The 19,459-nt window shown below is 41.6% G+C and overlaps 1 protein-coding gene, 1 long non-coding RNA gene and 1 other non-coding gene across 3 annotated transcripts in view; 1 reads left to right on the top strand and 2 right to left on the bottom strand.

Annotated features, from left to right (window-relative positions):
- LOC144582289 (uncharacterized) overlaps positions 1–19,459 on the bottom strand; it is a 181,121-nt gene that overhangs the window by 155,051 nt on the left and 6,611 nt on the right. The window contains exon 3 of the mRNA XM_078370535.1: positions 15,953–16,510. Within this exon, the coding sequence (XP_078226661.1) occupies positions 15,953–16,510 (558 nt within the window). The remainder of the gene's footprint in view (positions 1–15,952; positions 16,511–19,459) is intronic.
- Positions 1,650–9,277, top strand: LOC108591043 (uncharacterized). The gene is made up of 3 exons (XR_013533566.1): positions 1,650–1,731; positions 5,590–5,746; positions 6,960–9,277. It is a non-coding gene; the product is annotated as an uncharacterized LOC108591043 (long non-coding RNA).
- Positions 15,530–15,601, bottom strand: TRNAA-CGC (transfer RNA alanine (anticodon CGC)). The gene has a single exon. It is a non-coding gene; the product is annotated as a tRNA-Ala (tRNA).

Genomic DNA, 19,459 nt, shown 5'->3' with positions numbered 1-19,459 from the left:
AGGAAGAATGGAGATGCTAGGGGACTAGTTAGGAGGCTACTGTGGTAATCTTGGCAAGAGAGTGTGACGTCTCCTAGAAGGTAAGCTCATTGAGTGGAGGGAATTTGTCCGTCTTTGTTCACGATTGTATCTACAGTTTCCAGGAGAGTACTGGCAAATAGGTAGTGCATTTATTGAGTGAATTACTGAGTGAATATTTTTGGTTTAGGTAGTTTAAAGTGGAAGAGAGGTGTGGGTGGATTCCAGATACATTTCTGAGATAAGACAGATATGGTGCTGTGTTGGGACAGCAGAAAAAAAAAGGCAACACCAGCTGTGATATGGCCTCAATCTAGAGAACACCTGCAAACAAAACGCACTCCCTTTGGCTAATGAGGATAGCTTGAAATGTAGCAGGGTCCAGAGGCTATGGCCTAGGTGAGGGAATATTCATGTACTCTAGGTTCTCACAAAACCACCCATGACAAACATTCTGTTTTGCAATGCTGGACCAGAGTACTTCTTGTAACCAGGGCCAACATAAATTCTAGCTAGAAATCCCCAGCCCACCAGCTAGTAATATCCAATCAACAAGACTTGTAGTTTTGGGCTTAAAAATTACCCAATCAGGGCTCAACTACCTTGTCCAATGAGGGATTAGCTGCCTTGTCCAATCAGGGCTCAGACACCTTGTCCAATCAGGGCTTCGCTGTATCAACCAATTGGAACTAAGCAAGTTTGAATCCCTCATTTGCTTAAGTGAAACTGATGGAGAATTAACACTAGGAAGATTGAGTCTTCCCAGTCTATACACTGTTTCTCAGAAAATAAAAGCTGTCCCTTTGGGCCTCAGCACATCTCATGCCTGCTTGACATCTCCACATGGATATCTAATCAGCATCTCTTAACAAGTTCAAAACCAAAGCCTTGTTTTTCCTTTACCTCCAAACTTCCTCTCTTCACTTTTTTTTTCCTTGGTAAATGGGCACTCCTCTCTACTTACTAACTAAACTCTGAACCTGTGTTAACAGAAGACTGAGATTTGTGGAGGCCTAAGAAGAGAGTTTCTCATGCACTCATACAAACTAGGCGCATCATTAGTTTTTTTGGTTTTTGTTTTGAAACAGAGTCTCACTCTGTAGCCCAGGCTGGAGTGCAGTGGCACAATGTCAGCTCACTGCAACCTCCGCCTCCTGAGTAGCTGGGACTACAGGTGTGCACCACCACGCGGGGCTAATTTTTTGTATTTTTTAGTAGAGATGAGTTTCACCATTTTGGACAGGATGGTCTCAATCTCCTGACCTCATGATCAGCCCACCCAAAGTGCTGGGATTACAGGCGGGAGCCACCACACCCAGCCCACGTCATTAGTTTTAACCAGGATTGAGGTCCTTGCTGTAATGGAACAGAAGGAGTTAATTACGTTTACAAGTCATGGACAGACTCTATATTTTCATTTCCTTATCATTGGGAGCATTCCGAGCTCAGAATTTTCCCAATGCAAAAAAAGGCTCTGAAGAGCCAGATCTAGGAACTTGGCCAGTTCCCTGGTCCAATTTTTGGTAAACACCTCAAGGATGTTAGTTACATGATGAAGACGTGGACAGTGTCCTGACTTGACCCTTCTTTGTTTTAAAATGTATAAAAGATTGTTTAGCAGAAGCCGAGCTGAGCTTCGGTGGTGACTTGGTCTGTACTTGCGAAAACCCGTGCTGCTTCATTGCCGGTGTTGAAGCCTGTGAGCGTCTCTAGGTATCCTTGTAAATAAACTCTCTTTCTTTCCTTGTAAATAAACTCTCTTTCTTTTCTCTATATACCTCGGCTGGTGTTTTTTCTTCCCATGAATCTGCCTGAAAAGATTAGAAAATCCAAGCTTGGTACTGAGCAGTGCTCACACAAAATTGGCGTAGTCGGCAGGATTCGGGATGAAGGAGTGCATCATGCCTTTCTTTAAAAAAGATGTTAAAATTGTTGTTAGTGAAATTCCTGGTTGGGAAGATCCTGTGTTTGTTTCTATTCCTCGTAATTGGGCCTCCGGCACTGGCCTAAGTGAAAATTGGGACGGCCACCTTAGGACGGCTGATCCCGCACAGGTATGTGAAGTTTTGGACCTGGTGCCAGTAGATAAAGGAAAGGAATTAGTTGCCATTAGTAGACGAGGCTGGATTTTGTTGTCTGCTTATAGGAAACAATACTTAGCTCGCCAAGCCCTTATACAGGAAAAATTGCAGTTAGAAAAAGAATTGGCTGATTTACAAGGCAAATTGTCTATGTTACAATGTCAGAATTTTATCCTTGGTGACCAGGCAAGAATATATCAGGGAGTAGCCGAAAAGGCTGCTGTATGGTGTGCACAGTATAAATATAGAAAACGAAAGGGGAAAGTGAATGCAAAGAAGGTGCATGCTGTCATTGCAACTGCTAAAGCTGATTGGGACCCCGATACTTGGGATGGTGACATTTGGAATGATACTGATGAGGAACCTGATTGGGATGAGCTAGATGAAGAGGCTAGGAAGCAACATCCCCCTCCTCTGCAAGCTAAGCCGCTAGCTCATCGGCACCAGAAAACAGTGGCCGATGGGCGGGCAGAAACTTATTTAATACAAAAAGATTTTACATAGCAGGAAATACAGGATATTCTTTTTAAATTTATGCAGAAACCAAATGAGTCCTTGTTAGATTCGATGGTGCGTATAGCAGATATGGGGGCAAGAGGCATTAGAATTGACCATCAGGATGCTGGTAAATTTATCACAGTCTCCATTAGCCCTACAGTGCGAACTTCTTTTAGAGACCATCAGCAGGCAGGAGGCAATGATGGAGCGGGGATGATGACTACCATGTTAGAGTTAGCGGCTAGAGGTTGCAAAGGACAATATCCCTTAGAGTCAGCATGGCCAAGTGATGATCGCCCTTGGTATACATTACAGATGGCATGAGGAAGTTAAAGAGAGAAGCCATGAAGACAGCTATCGCCTTGGGTCAGGCTGATACCTACTTAACCATTGGCTTAATGCCCACGCATCGCAGTTTGTTAATTAAGACAGCTCACCCTGCCTATAAGCACCTGATGATTACCTTGTTACTGAATGAGACTGGGAACCCTATCGATCATATTTTAGAAAAGATGGTAGAGCTAGGAGATATGAGAGAGTGGAACCAGCCCTCAAGAGAGTCCAATAAAGAAGGGAAAACTAACAGAGTAACTAGGAAGGAAATGTTCCAGGCTTTATTAAAAGCTGGAATGAAGCCTGACAAATTAGATGGATTGCCAACTAGTGAGTTGTGGGCTCTGTATAAAGATAAAGTTAGAACTGTGAAGAAAGTACAATTTGGCAATGATACAGAAGACAAAAATTAACCCTTTCTTTGGAACTACTGAAAAGACTGAAGCTAAAGAAACCCCCGAGGTTAAACAGATCTATCCTTGGGATGATTTGTTTGAAAGTAAATGACTTGTTACCCAAGCCTCAGTATCAAAGAAATACTATGACATTCGTCCCCATGTCCCCATAACAATTTTTTTGAAAAATGGGTCTATTACAAAAACTCGTGCTTTAGTGGATACTGGGGTGGAGGCTTCCCTTGTTTATGGTAATCCAGCAAAATTCAAAGGTGTACATACTACTATTACCAGATTAAAAGGATCAGAAATTAGTGCTAAGCAAGTGGATTTAGAAATAAAAATAGGACATACTCCAAAAAGAAAATATACTGTAATGATTGTGCCTATACCAGAGTACATCCTAGGGATGGACATTCTAAGGGGTATGACATTACACCTAGAAGATGGAAAATAAAATTGTGCTATTGCTAAATTAACCTACAAGATCTTTCTTAATATTATTATTGGAAAATTGTTGATGGAGCCTCTGACATTACCAACCCCAACAAAAGTTATCCACTGCAAGCAATATAAAATACCAGGTGGCCATAATGAAATTACTGACACTATTAAAAATGATGTAGAAGCTGAAGTAATGGTCCCACGTACTTCTCCACGGAACAGTCCTATTTGGCCTGTTTGTAAATCTGATGGCTCCTGGTGCATGACTGTAGATTATAGAAATTTGAATGCTGTGACACCTCCATTGCATGCTGCTGTACCGGATACTATATACATCATTGAAAAAACCCAAAAGCACCCCGGTCAGTGGTATGTAGTAATAGACTTAGCTAATGCCTTTTTTTACAATCCCAATCAAACCAGACCAATGGCAATACTTTACTTTTACCTGGAATGGAAGGCAATACACCTTTACCAGACTACCACAGGGATATAAACATAGTCCCACTCTCTGTCATAAAATCGTGGCTGAGCATTTAGATCAATGGAATTTTCCCAATGTGATCTTACACCATTATATTAATGATATTATGATTCAAGGCCATGATGAAATAACTATGCAACAAGCACTACAATCTTTAACTGAACATTTGATCAGTAAAGGATGGAAGATTAATCCAACAAAAATACAGGGACCCAGTCAACATGTAAAATTTTTAGGAATATATTGAGATCATGGCTTACGGGCCATTACCCCAAAAGCAAAACAGAGAATATTAGATTTTCCCCCTCCCTCTACCAAAAAGGAGGCACAAAAATATATTGGCTTATTTGGATACTAAAGACATCATATACCCCATTTGGGAATGCTATTACAACCACTTTTTAAAGTAACTAGGAAAAAATACCAATTTGAATGGACTCAAGATCAACAGGACGCTTTTGAGAGAACTAAAGAGGCAATCCAGCAAGCCCAGATTTATGGCCCCAACAATCAGGACCTGTTGAATTAATGACTAGTGTAGAAAGTGAACATGCTAATTGGAGTCTTTGGCAAAAGCAGAATGGTAAACGGGTTCCATTAGGATTTTGGTCTCGAAAATTGCCCCAATGTAAAAACCCATATACCCAGTTAGAACAACAATTATTAACTGCTTACTGGGCCTTATCTGAAACAGAACATTTAACCACCGATAAAGAAGTAATCTTACACCCTCAAATTCCAATAATGCAGTGAGTACTTTCTGACCCGGTATCACATAAGATTGGACATGCCCAAAAATCCCATGTCATTAAATGGAAATGGTATATACAAAATCATGCTAAACCAGGCCCCACTGGAGTTTTGCAGCTACATGAAAAGGTTTTTTCCTGCCCAACTGATGAAGGTAATTATGATCAACTCGTTAAACATATTGACAGTAAAGTTTGGGCTAATAAAGGATATGACTCTTTAAGTAAGGAACAACAGAAGCATGCATGGTTTACAGATGGCTCTGCTAAGTACATAGGGGCAAAGCGGCACTGGAAAGCTATAGCGTATAATCCTGCTCTGGATTGTACACTAGAAGCTAGTGGAGCAAATGGCAGCAGCCAACTCGCCGAATTACACGCAGCTTGGCTGTGCCTGGAAAAGGAATATGGGGGAGAATGTCATGTGTTCACAGATTCCTGGTCTGTGTAGATGGGATTATTAACCTGGATTGCACAATGGCAGCATGATAATTGGAAGATTCGTGACTGTGATTGATAGGGAAAGGACTTAGGGCAAAATATATAGATTGTATTGCAAAGTACTAATTTTTCTGTTTTCCATGTAGACGCTCACGTGCCTACTGACTCTATTGAATGTATTTACAATAAGAAGACTGACCAATTAACTAAAATTAGCTCTAATACTTACCCTGAAGATCATCCCAAGTACACAAAATGGGTGCACGAACACACTGGACATGCAGGAGCCAAAGCTATGTACAGGTGGGTGCAACAGAGAGGCATATACCTGCCATTAGATGTATGTAAAACCATCACAACACAGTGTCCAGTTTGTAACCAAGAATGGTTGCAAAATGTCCCCCTTATCATCATAGGAGAATTAGCTAGAGGAAAACAAGCAGCACAAATTTGGCAAATAGATTACATAGGGCCACTCCCCATTTCTAAAGGGTGGGCTTACATATGCACTATTGTGGATACTTATTCTGGTGTGCTTATTGAATGTCCCTATAAATGGGCCACACAACAAAATACTCTGAAAACCTTAGATTATATTATTTTATATTATGGAGTGCCATTACAAATACAAAGTGACAAAGGATCTCATTTTAAAGGTAAGTTAATTACTGATTACTGTGCTCAATATAATATAGAATGGATTTATCATATACCCTATTACCCACAAGCAGCAGGCCTCATTGAAAGGATGAATGGGTTATTAAAGGAAAAACTATGGAAATTAACCAATCCAATGTATTCAGGATGGAAAACCTTTTTATTACCAGCCTTACAACAACTTAATAATAGACCCCTAACTAGTGGCCAAACCCCGTTGCAACAGATGATATATTCCTCTAATACAGTTGAGATCAGATCCCAAGTAACACATGAGTCTATAACTATCTCCTGGTGGAGATTCCACCCAGATGCAATACAACCTTGGAATGCTACTAATGCTGCTGCAGGTTATGATTTATTTAACTACTCTGTAACTAAATTAAATAGCAAAACTCAACATGTAACACCCACTGGAATAGGTTTACAGTCACCTTCAGGATATTATGGACAAATAGCTGCTCGATCTAGTCTGGCACAAAAAGGAATGACAATCTTAGGGGGAATAATTGATGCAGATTATTACGGTGAAATCAAAGTGCTTTGTTATAACCTTGGTAAAGAAGATATCATCTTGCCTAAAGGCCACCGAATAGCACAACTATTAATAATTCCAGTTTTACAAAACACAGTATGGGAATCACAAAGGTTCCCTCCAAAATCAGCTCATTTAGGATTTGGCAATACTGATGAAAAGAAACAAGTATCAGGTCATGTTTGGGTACAAACATCTCCCCATAAACCATTACAAGCTGGAGAGATAGTAGCACAAGGAAGAAATAACTGTATATATGTCCTAATTCCCCCCGCTGATACTCCTATATTAGTACCTACTAATCATTTGTTTCATCGTGTATAGATTTGTGTATTTACAGGTATTATTGTTAGCACTCACATCTGGATTGCTTGGACCATTTCCACTGGACAAATCTCATCTCACCAAACTACTTCCAGCAATGGACACTTGATTCTACAGTGGGGATGGGTCAACTCCACAAAAGTAAGAAGCCAAGACTCTTACAACTGTTCTGCTAATCAAGTTTGTCACCATACCAATCTTACTATTAGTGGAGATACCAACACTACACTTACCTATTGGATGGGAGAGAAACCTGCTTGAGGATAATTTATAGTAATGATAGTATTACTATTAATGTCACTTCTAAAGTGAATATTTCCTGTTGTCAACAAGATTTAACTACTATTCTATATACTAACATGTTTTCAAAAGCTATTTGGAGAAACCAATTGTCTTGTAATGAAACCACTACAGTATTTGCATTTAATACTAGTACATATCTATGGTGTATTAATTCTAGTGCAATCAACAATAGAACTATATGGGCCCAACATTTACATGTAATAATTCATAAAACCCCGACATACAGTCAACCTACTATTGTACGTATACCTCATGCTTGTACTAACACTACTTTTGCACAGCTGTATCAATTACAATTAAATGTAACTTTCCCAAAATTACATCCCTGTGCTAAACGAAAACGGGAATGGTGTGATACATTACTCGGCGGAGTAGGAACAGATATTGGACGTGCTAATAGCTTTGATTTAGATAGCTTATCATACAAATTAAAAAATATTGGGAAAAATGTCGCATTAGCTACTAGCCTTACTGCTAATTGGATCCCTACTGTAATAAGCCCATTAACCTCTAATCTTGCTTATCAAAAGACATTCTTAAAGATATTTAATCGAACTATAGTATCTACTACTAATAATATTACCTATCTATTTACTTGGACAGGATGTTCTCTCCAATACTTATTTAGTTACATACAAATACAAAATCTACATGAGTTACAATTAGGGAAAGTACGCTGGTCTGAATTTTTAATAATCTCCAGACAACACCATGCAGATATATGGGTAAAAGATCATAATCCCTTTTATTGTACCACCACATATTGTTATGGTATAATAACCTATTATATACCCCAAAATACTACTATACTGTCCCTATCATGTGCTGCCAATTCCATACCCTTATTATTATTTGCAACCAGAATTTTATGGTACCCACATTGACAATAGAAATATAACATGTAAAATCAATGATTGTGCTGTAACTACAAAAGGATTAGTATGTACTGATTTACAACAGATGGAACCATGTCTATTGCATTTTTCTGTTAATCATTGTATTTTTACGTTATTACCAGTGAGTGATTACACTGCCCTTGTTGAAGTACAGGCCCATACATTATGTATTGTATCCAATCAATCTGAAGTATTGTCATATATACAAGTTGATTTTCCATTTGTTGGATGCATTTATAATATCTCTATTTTTCCCTGGCATAATTCTACTATTTAACCCCAATCATTGACTATGAAAATATCACTTTCACCCCAATAAGCCTGCCCCAACCAAAGTTGGAAACCTATTTAAATCTAACTACTATATTATATGAAAATAAAGCTTTAAATTGGACATTACAGAAAAGAGATCGACAATTAAGTGACTATAGACTACAAACCACCATAGTAAGTCATAAACTGCAGCACTATTCCCACGCTATAGCGACAGATAGTAATCATAACTGGTGGGATTGGTTATTTACACACTCATCAGTGACATATAGATTCGTCCCACTGTTCATGATTGTATTCATTTTAATGTTAGTATATGTAGTTGTTGCTGTTCTTTGTACTTATATCAATGCATTAAGAATTTATATGATGCATTTACTTACAACTATTATGTGTACAATAAGTCTGCCCATGCCTAGGGCTGAATTGTAATGGAACAGAAGGAGTTAATTACGTTTACAAGTCATGGACAGATTCTATATCTTAATTTCCTTATCATTGGGAGCATTCCAAGCTCAGAATTTTCCCAATGCAAAAAAAAGGCTCTGAAGAGCCAGATCTGGGAACTTGGCCAGTTCCCTGATCCAATTTTTGGTAAACACCTCAAGGATGTTAGTTACATGATGAAGACGTGGACAGTGTCCTGACTTGACCCTTCTTTGTTTTAAAAAGTATAAAAGATTGTTTAGCAGAAGCTGAGCTGAGCTTCGGTGGTGACTTGGTCTGTACTTGCGAAAACCCGTTCTGCTTCATTGCCGGTGTTGAAGCCTGTGAGCGTCTCTAGGTATCCTTGTAAATAAACTCTGTTTCTTTCCTTGTAAATAAACTCTGTTTCTTTTCTCTATATACCTTGGCTGGTGTTTTTTCTTCCCACGAATCTGCCTGAAAAGATTAGAAAATCCACACTTGGTACTGAGCAGTGCTCACACACTTGCCAGAAAAGGACATCACAAGGCCAGAAGGGAAACTGACTTATGAATATGCACAATAAATTAGAAGAATTGCTAGAATAAATGAGTGTGAAAGTAGTGCATGGTTTTGAGAGACAGTAGAGGGTAGCGTTGGGCCTCCTTGGTGGTTGAGGAGATAGTGTGGGAGGAAAGCAGCAGGGTGCCTGTGGAGTAATACAGTGGAGATGCACTATGGGCTACAGGGAATGGTAGAGATTACAGATACATATGTAAGTAATAGCAGCCTACAGAGGGTATTTAAAGCAAGCATAATACATGAGAATGCTTAGGAAGAATATGTGGAGCACGAAGAAAGAATGCCTACATTTGAACTCTAAAAAACACTCACACTGAACAACAACATTAGTTTTACAAATAACTTAGGGGAAATCAATACAAAATATTGCATTGGAAAGACAGGCTATTGCAAGGGAAGAGTCATTGGTGCTAAATGATAAAATGAGTTTAGTAAAGTGAAGAGTAATATGTTCATTAGGTTTAGAGACACAGGAATCATTGGTGACTCTGGTAAGAGTCATTTCACTGCAATTCTAGGAGTCAGGTTTATATTCAGAAGACTGAGAAATGAGAGCAAGATGAGGAATGGAGACAGAGTAAAAATATTTGTTTCAATAAATGTGGCTGGAATTGGAAGGAAAGAGAAATCGTGGTGGCTGCAGAAGAACATGAAGGCAGGGGAGATTTTTTAATATGAAGAAACTTAAATATTTTAATATATTATTTTATTTATTTTGAAATGGAGTCCTGCTCTGTTGCCCAGGCTGGAGTGCAGTGAGGCAATCTTGGCTCACTGCAACCTCTGCTGCTTGGTTTTAAGCGATTCTTCTGCCTCAGCCTCCCCAGTAGCTGGGATTACAGGCTCCTGCCACCACACCTGGCTAATTTTGTATGTGTTGTTAGTAGAGACGGGGTTTCAGCATCTTGCCCAGGCTGGTCTTGAACTCCTGACCTCACAATCCACCCAACTCGGCCTCCCAAAGTGCTGGGATTACACGTGTGAGTCACAGTGCCCGGCCAAACCATTTTAAATAGTTTTTTTTTATTTAAAAAAATCAGCAGAGAAGGTGAGGGTGAAGATATGAGAGAGCAGAAATAATTGACAGCGCAAATTCCCTGTGAATACAGGACGTGATGGCCTGGGGACCTTTAAAAAACTAGCTCTGGACACTTTACACTCTCACCTCTAAAAGTGTAGCATAGAGAGCAGCAGCGGCGGCAGCAACAGTTGAGAGCTAGTTATAAACACAGAATCTCGGGGGTTACCCCAGACCTATGGAATTTTCATTTTAACAAAATTCACCCGTGATTCTGTATAAACATTAAAGCTTGTGTAGCACTGATACAAAGGATATTTCTTCCATTTCAGCAGACAAAAAAAAAAAAAAAAAAAAAAAAGATGGACACCAATATAGGTACATTTATAATCTAATGAAGGAAGTTACGATGGTTTTCATTTGAGGGTATTTTTGTGTTTGAAGTAGGAGGCAAAGTCATCAGCTGCAGGTACAGAAAGTAGGATTAGACACCTGGAGAAAGTAAAGCCTTTCTGAAGCAGCTACTGTGAATCCTCTTAGGGAAATACAGGTGAGTGGGGTAGCATCGAAGGGAACAAGTAAGTCACCTCCCTTCTCTGTACTTGTTTCCTGGCCTCTAAAATGAAGGGTTGGACTGAACTTCCTAAAAGCCTATCTGGACCCAAAGTTAAAAAGGTCATAATTATGTGGCTAATCTTGCTCTTTCTCTCCTCTCTGAAGATGACACCAAGTTGAATTCCTTTGCAGAGGAGGCGGCGAGTACAGAACTGACCCTTGGACCCAGCCCTGGAAGAGGGTGCAGCAGCCACCTGGCCTCTGTGTTATTCCAAGTAGGTGGAGCAGGAGTGACAGCAGCAGGAGCATTCTGGGCCTTGTGGTGGGTAGGAAGGCAGGGGAGGCTGTGGGCAGAGGTGTCCTGGACTGGGCATTGAAGACCTGCTCTTTATTTAGAGTGGCACTCATCTTCATGGTGGTGTGATATTCTCTAGAAGCACCTGACAGTCTGTGTGGAGTGAGTGAATGAGATACACTGGAATCATCTGCAGTTGGAACTTTGGGGGAGGATGTTCCTTATGAAACAAAGGAGTGTGAGGACATTGCTGAAATGTGGTTGAAGGGAAAGAGCAAGGAGTCTAAGCTGCATATGGAAGTAAGAAAAGGTAGGAACAGAAAGATTCATGGAGAGGAAAAAAAAGTTAAGGAAAGGGAAGTTGCATTTCAGTGGAAAAGAGAGCAGATGAGGGATATTACAGTAGGCAGATGAATGCCCTCTCATCCTCCACGAAGATGTCTATGTCAGAATTCCTACACTTGTGAATATGATACCTTACATGGCAAAGGGGACTTTGCAGGTTGATTAATTTAGGGGCCTTGAGATGGAGTATTTATTCTGGATTATTTGGATAGGTTCAATGTAATCACAACGGTCCTTATAAGTGAAAGAGCTCCCTCTTTCACATGACAGTCAGAGTCAGAGACCTGAAGATGCTACACGGCTGTTCTGAAGTTGGAGGAAGGCACCACAACCCAGCAATCCAGGCAAACTCTAAAAGCTAAAAAAGACAAGGGAACTGATGCTTCCTTAGAGGCTCCACAAGAAACACAGCCCTGTCGACACCTTTATATTAGCCCAGTGAAACCCATTTCTGATGTCTGAACCCTAGAAATGTAAGACAGTAAATTTGTGTTGTTTTAAGTCATTATATTTGTGGCAGTTACAGGGAAAGAATGCAGATAGTAATAATATTAACAATAGCAGCCAAGATTTGTGGAGCTTGTATACTGTTCTAAGATATTGTCACAAGTGCTCTTATAAGGTTTAACTTAATTGATTTTTTTTTTTTTTTTGAGACAGAGTTTCACTCTTGATGCCCAGGCTGGAGTGCAATGGTGCCACCTCGGCTCACCACAACCTCTGCCTCCTGGGTTCAAGGGATTCTCCTGCCTCAGCCTCCCCAGCAGGTAGGATTACAGGCTTGCACCACCATGCCCAGCTAATTTTTTATTTTCAGTAGAAATGGGGTTTCTCCACGTTGGTCAGGCTGGTCTCAAACTCCCAACCTCAGGTGATCTGCCCACCTTGGCCTCCCAAAGTGCTGGGATTACAGGCATGAGCCACGATGCCAGGCCAATTGATTCTTACATATTAATTTTCATTGAGTTCTTACCATAGTTCATTATTGATAATTAGAAAATGTATTAAATGTGTTATTTTATTTAACGTTCACAAAGTCCTGTGAGTTGGCGTCATTTTCACCCCATTTTACAGATGATAAAACTGAAGCTTAAATCAATGAAATGGTCTGTCTCATGTTTCACAGTAGTAGAAAAGCTGAGATTCAAACACTAGTATTCTAATTCCAGAGTCTGTGTTCTTATAAACTACTCTACACTGGATTATATTATTTTGGATTTATTACTTTGGCATAATACTGATGGATGTATTATTTTGGCCTAATAGCAATACATGACAATGTCCAGAGCACGGCCAGGTGTGTGAGTGACTAAACAGAGTGGAAATAAAGATTACTGGGAAAAGACAGGTCAAAGGAATGAGAAGCTGGGGTGCTGGATGATCTGTCCACATGGCCCCTGAAGTCACCAAGGGTGCATCAAAGAAATCAGGCACCAGGTCTTCATTAAATTAGGAAGAGTTTTCTTGCTGAGAAATGTGAGATTGTGTTTTGTAAAGCAAAGCCTCCAAGGAACAGGGTTTTTCTTAGGGGTGAGGGGTTAATTTTTTTTTTTTTTTTTTTTTTTTTTTTTTAGAAATGAGATCTAGCTATATTGTCCAGGCTAGTCTTGAACTCCTGGCTCCAAGCAATCCTCCTACCTTGGTCTCCCAAAGTGTTCAGACTATAGGCATGAACCACTTCACCAGGCCAGAATAGGATTTTGTTTTTGTTTTGTGACAGGGTCTCACTCTGTTGCCTGGGCTGGAGTACAGTGGTGTAATCACAGCTCACCGCAGCCTCAATCTCCTGAGGATCAAGCCATCCTCCCATCTGAGCCTTCCAAGTAGCTGGGATTATATGCCACCACATCTGGCTAATTTTTTTTTTTTTTTTTTTTTTTTGTAGAGATGGGGTTTCACCACATTGTTGCCTAGATGGGTCTGAACCTCCTGGGCTCAAGCAATCTGCCCACCTTGGCCTCCCATAGTGCTAGGCATTAGCCACCCTGTTCAACCCAGAATGGGGATTTTTAAATGCAGATCGAAATGCAATGAGTTGGAAATAGGAATGTGGCCTCAGAAAGTTCTAACCCACTTCCTGATCCTGAAACTAAAGAATGTGTAGTTTCTAAATTAAATAGCAATGCATTAGGGAGATGTAGACTTAAGTTAAGGCAGGAACATTTGGATAAGCGGTTTGGATAGTGGTTGTTAACATGGAAATGTGAGGTACAAAGAGTGGGGTTGAAATATGCAGAGAGACAAAGTGCACCTCAACATCATTGAAACAGGAGAGCAGAGGGCACAGAGGTGAAGGGATAGGTAGAGAATCAGAGGGGCATAAATCCAGAGTGGTATCTGGGATAGAAGGAATATGAGACAGTAAGTTTAGCTGATTGAATGTTTTCCAAGTAAGTTAAACATTCTCCACAGTCCAAAAGATCCCACTGGAAGTAGAAAACTGAGTGGGAAAAGAGGTTAATTGAGAAATTAAGAGATTGAGACAGGTAGCTTCATCCTTGAAGTAAATCCTACTGGCTAGCTATCAGTCTCTTGGAAAAAGTCAGCAGTACCTTCAGTTCAGGCCCCTGGAAAAGTTTCAGCCTCAGACTACTCTTAACCTAAGGTCATAGGACAGGTCTTCATGTTCTGAAATTCACTTCTCAGTGAAAGCCCCCACCAAAATTCATCTGGACTCCTCCAGTAAGATCTGAAATAGTCTTATTTTCATCGTATTTCAGCACCATTCCCAATCTGTTTTCCACATTATTTATGGAATTAACTTTGTAAAGTTCAAGTCTGTTGTAATCCGCTTTTGTTTGTAATGTTTCACTATTGTTGTGATCCTCTCCTGTTTATAATGTTTCATTATTTCTTTTACAATGTTTCACTGTAATGTTTCACCATTGTTGTGATCCTCTCTTATTCATTATGTTTCATTATTTTCTCTTAACAATGGCAGAAAAATACCCATTGGCAATTTTACTGTATCTTTAAATGTGAACTGAAGCAACAAAGCAAATTTACTATCAATATTCCAAAGCCCTCAGCTGAATCAAGGAATGAACGTAAGTGCAATGCAGAAATAACATAAGCCTAAAAAGTTACTTACTTACGGTTGCCCAGAATTCAACCTCAGTTGGGTTCTCAGTGCTGTCAGGAAATCTGCTATGAGATTTTGCCCAGGTGGTGTGCAATGGCATGATCTCAGCTCACTGCAACCTTTGCCTCCCGGCTCAAGTGATTCTTTTTCCACAGCTTACCGAGTAGCTAGGATTACAGGCGTGAGCCACGCTGCTTTCCATTTCCACAGGCTATTTCTAAACTTTACTACTTTCCCAAATGTCCCAAATGTCCTATGACCAGTTCTCTCACACAGAAACCTTGCAAAGCTGCAGTGAGAAAATGGTAACCAGGTTAGTAACAATAGGACAAGATCTACATTATCTGAAGGCAACTCCCACCTGAAACTCAAAAAAGCATGCTACTTTTCTGTTCCCCAACCTTCTCCACTCTCCCCAACTCCCCAAAACACTATGAAACAGAGACATTTTACTTTTACTGATTGTTTTTCATTGGAGACTGGGAATGGATAGGACCTCATTTAATGGATCTTAAAACATTCTTGGATATTCAGTGGTATTTCCTCTTCCTGGATACATTAATAAGAATAGTACATTTCTGAATTGTCCCTCTGGCTGTGTACTACTCATTGCATGATAAAACACTTTCCACGAAACAAGAATATGGAGTGTGGCTAGTCAACCAAATAGAAGGAAAACATTAAGACAGAAAACAGATCGATTTAAAAGAAATGATGATGGCAAAAATGAGAAAGGACTAAAATACTTTGTTGTTGTTTTTCTTTATATTCTACGCCGGAGGCTGAATTAACAAAAGGTCAAAGAGACATTGGCCTTGGAGATGCCGGGGATCGAACCCGGGGCCTCATACATGCGAAGCATGCGCTCTACCACTGAGCTACATCCCCTGGTGCAAACCAGCTGCAGGGGAGAATTCCTGTCCTGTTAAAAACGCAAAGCGTTTTATATTACTTCGTGCTCGACCAGGGAGTGACCAACTCTGAGGATGAATACCACCTACACTCTAACCCAGATCACACCCGCGTAACCTCCCGGGAGGCAGCAGCAACTCCCAGCTCGCTTGGTGACTGAGAGCACAGCGCGCTGTCATCCGTCCTCCTGTCGGCGCAACTGAATCCCAGGCGCAAAGATGTAAGGGATCGGTTAAGACCCTTTGAAAAACGTTCTGCTCGCCGAAGCCTCGTGGAAGACGCAACCCAAATTCCCTGCATCGGAGTAGGTTGAATGATGAAACGTACCTTGAGCTGTCGCTCCGCACTCGCTCGCCCCGGCTCCGAGAAGGAACTGTCCGGTAGATGGAAACGTGGACATCCCGCCGGGCCTTTTCCCACACGCGGTGGCTCGGGCCACACGCACCCTCCGGCCCACCTGACCCCGCAGCTTTGTCTGGGAACTCTGGCTCCACGACGAATCCTAGATTGGAGAAGCTGAGTTCGCTTGTTTCCCTCTTTCCTTGATCCACCTGTTTCCCCGCGCCTGGTTCTGAGTCTCCGGCAGGTGCTGCGCGGAAGAGCGAAGCGGGACGCGCGGGACGCACCGCCCCCACCGTCCCCACCGCGCGCACCGCCCGCACCGCCCTCACCTCCCGCACCGCCCCCACGGCGCGCACCGCCCCCACCTCCCCCACCTCCCCCACCTCCCCCACCGCGCGCACCGCCCGCACCGCCCCCCACCGCCCCCCACCGCCCCCCACCGCCCCCACCGCCCCCACCGCCCCCACCGCCCCGACCCCTGCAGCCTCCGCGGGCTCAGGTTTGTCTCCTGCTGCAGAAGTTACACAGGACAGAACAGCGACTCTTCAAACGGAAAGAGACAACACCAAAGACACGACCCATGGAAGATTTGATAACTTGTGCTTCACTAAAAATTTGAAAACCGGGTCTGCGAAACACACTCTCGAGAGAATGAGAAGACAAGCCACAGACAGAGAAAATGTCTGCAAAACACGTCTGACAAAGGACCGGTACCCAAAATATACAAAGAACGCTTCACGCCTAACGATGAAAGAACAAACAACCTGATTAAAAAGTAGACAAAATACCTGAACAGACTCCTCAGCGAAGAAGGTATCCAGACGGCGAATACGTAAAAACCCTCATGTACCGCCAGGAAAATGCAAATTAAAACAGCGATACCACCACACACGTTTTAGAATGGCAAAAACCCAAAACCCTGGCAACGCCAAAAGCTGATGAGGTTGTGGAGCGACAGCAACTCCCCTTCACTGCGGATGGGAAAGCAAAATGACACAACTGCTTTGAATGACGCTTTGTCAGTTTCTCACAAAACTAATCATACTCTCATTGCACGGACCAGCAACCACGCTGCTGGGTATCTACCGAGACGAGATGAAGACATGTCTGTTCAAAAACCTGCCCATGGCCTGTAATCCAAGCACTTTGAAGGCCAAGGCCGGCAGATCACCTGAGGTCGGGAGTTCAAGACCAGCCTGACCAACATGGTGAAACCCCATCTTTATTTAAAAAAAAAAAAAAAAAAACCTGCACATGGATGTTTATAGAAGCTTTATTCATAGTTGCCAAAACCTGTAAACAGTGGAGACGTCTCAGTAGGTGAATGCATAAATAAACTGTGGTACATTCAAGCAACGGAAGATTATATACTGCTCAAACACATGAAGCATGACACTATGAAAAGACGTGGAGGAAACGTACATGCATATTACTAAGTTAAGCCAATCTGGAAAGCCAGTGTACTGTGCTTCCAACTATATGGTATTACGGAAAAGGTAAAGCTATGAAAAAAGTAAAAATATTAGTGGTTTCCAGGGGTTAGGGGTAAAGGGTGAATAGGCAAGCACAGACTGGAGGATATATATCATCGTATATTTGTCAAAACCCATCAGTTACACAACACCAAGAGTGCACCGTGCAGTGAACTATGAACTTTGGGTGACAGTGGTGTGTCAATGTAGGTTTATCAGTTGTAACAAATGTATCACTTTGGTGCAAGAGGCTCTGCCTTTGTGAGGACGGGGATATAGAGGACATTTCTGTACCTTCCACTGAGTTTTTCTGTGAACCTAAAACTGCTCTAAAAAAGACAAAAAAAGAAACCTTCATAAATGCAGGACAGTGACATGCAAGCGTGTAAGGTGTGCGATTACATTTGCAGTCTCTGCCTGCGCCTATTGACAGAGGAGGAGAAGGCAGAAAGCAGCTGTTTCCTGCTGGGTGCTAAGGAGGATGACTAAAGCCACATCTCCTCATAAAAAGTGTGAGAGATCCAGTCCTGCTTGGCTGCTGCTAAGGACCCTGCTTCTAGACTGTCAAAAATGCTGCTACAAAACAGGGTCATAATCCGGGTCCAAACCTCAGCCCTGGGTACTCGGGAGATAATTAAGATATTTTAACGCCTTTTGCTCCCTCTGCTTTCACAGCGGCTTCCTTGAACAGAGAAACCTGTTTCATATTGTCTTTTAAACTGGCGGTGAGGCCAGATGTGGTGGCTCATGCCTGTAATCCTAGCACTAGGAGGGTGAGGCAGGAGGATTGCTTGAGCCCAGGAGTTCGAGACCAGCCTGGGTAACAAAGTGAGACCGTGCCTCATCTCTACAAAAACAAAAAACAAACAAAAAAAAAACCTAGCTGGGCATGATGGTACATGCCTGTGGTCCCAGCTACCAAGGAGGCTGAGGTGGGAGGATCACGTGAGCCCAGGAGGTGGAGGTGCAGTGAACCATGATTGTGCCACTGCGTTCCTGCCAGGCTCAAAAACAAAACAAAACAAAACACACACAAAAAAATGGTGAGGATGCAGAGACAATGGAAAATGACATGACCACTGACACGGAAGCTTCATGTTGCAGGTGCTCCCATGAGGGAAGCATCTAATTATCACTGAACAATTTGAGAAGAAAATCTGGCTCAAATTGTAGATGATAAAAACGGGTGGTCTGCCTTACTTTATTAAATTGGAATATTACACAACACAGAAAACGAACTTGGTATCTGTTAATTTACTTTTTAAAAATTAAGGTCCATAGCAAAACAGCAGAAACTACAGAGTTCTCATAAGCCCCCTGCCTCCACAACCTGCCTCCTTTTATATATTACGCATTAGTTTGCCAATATTTTGTTGAGCATTTTTGCATCCATGTTGATGAGAGATAGTGCACTGTAGCTTTCTTTCCTAATGTCTTTGCTTTCAGTATTAGGATAATGCTGGCTTCACAGAATGAGTTGAGAATTATTCTCTCTGCTTCTGTTTTCAGTAAGTTATGAAAAAATTGGCATAGTTTCTTCCCAAAATACTTGTTAGAGTTCACCAATGAACCTACCTCATCCTAATGCTCTCTGTTTTAGACAATTATTGATTACCCATTCAATTTCTCTCATTGGTATAGGCTGATTTGGATTGTTCGTTTCTTCTTGTGAAGCAATCAGTGTAGTTTTTCTTTTCTTTTCTTCTTCATTGGAGACTATGTTAACATACAAAAGAACAAAAAGGCTGGGCGAGGTGGGCAGGCAGATCACCTGAAGTCAGGAGTTCGAGACCAGCCTGGCCAACACAGCGAAACCCCGTCTCTACCTGAAATACAAAAATTAGCCGGATGTGGTGGCACGTGCCTGTGGGCCCAGCTACTCAGAAGACTGAGGCAGGAGAATTGCTTAAACCCAGGAGGCAGAGGTTGCAGTGAGCCAAGATTGCACCACTGCACTCCAGCCTGGGCAAGAGATCGAAATTCCATCAAAAAAAAAAAAAAAAAAAAAAGCAAAAAGGAT

Source organism: Callithrix jacchus, chromosome 4 (genome assembly GCF_049354715.1).
Source record: "Callithrix jacchus isolate 240 chromosome 4, calJac240_pri, whole genome shotgun sequence".
Lineage (NCBI taxonomy): Eukaryota > Metazoa > Chordata > Mammalia > Primates > Cebidae > Callithrix > Callithrix jacchus.
Note: the sequence above shows the minus strand (reverse complement) of the source record. Positions and strands in the feature narration are given on the sequence as shown.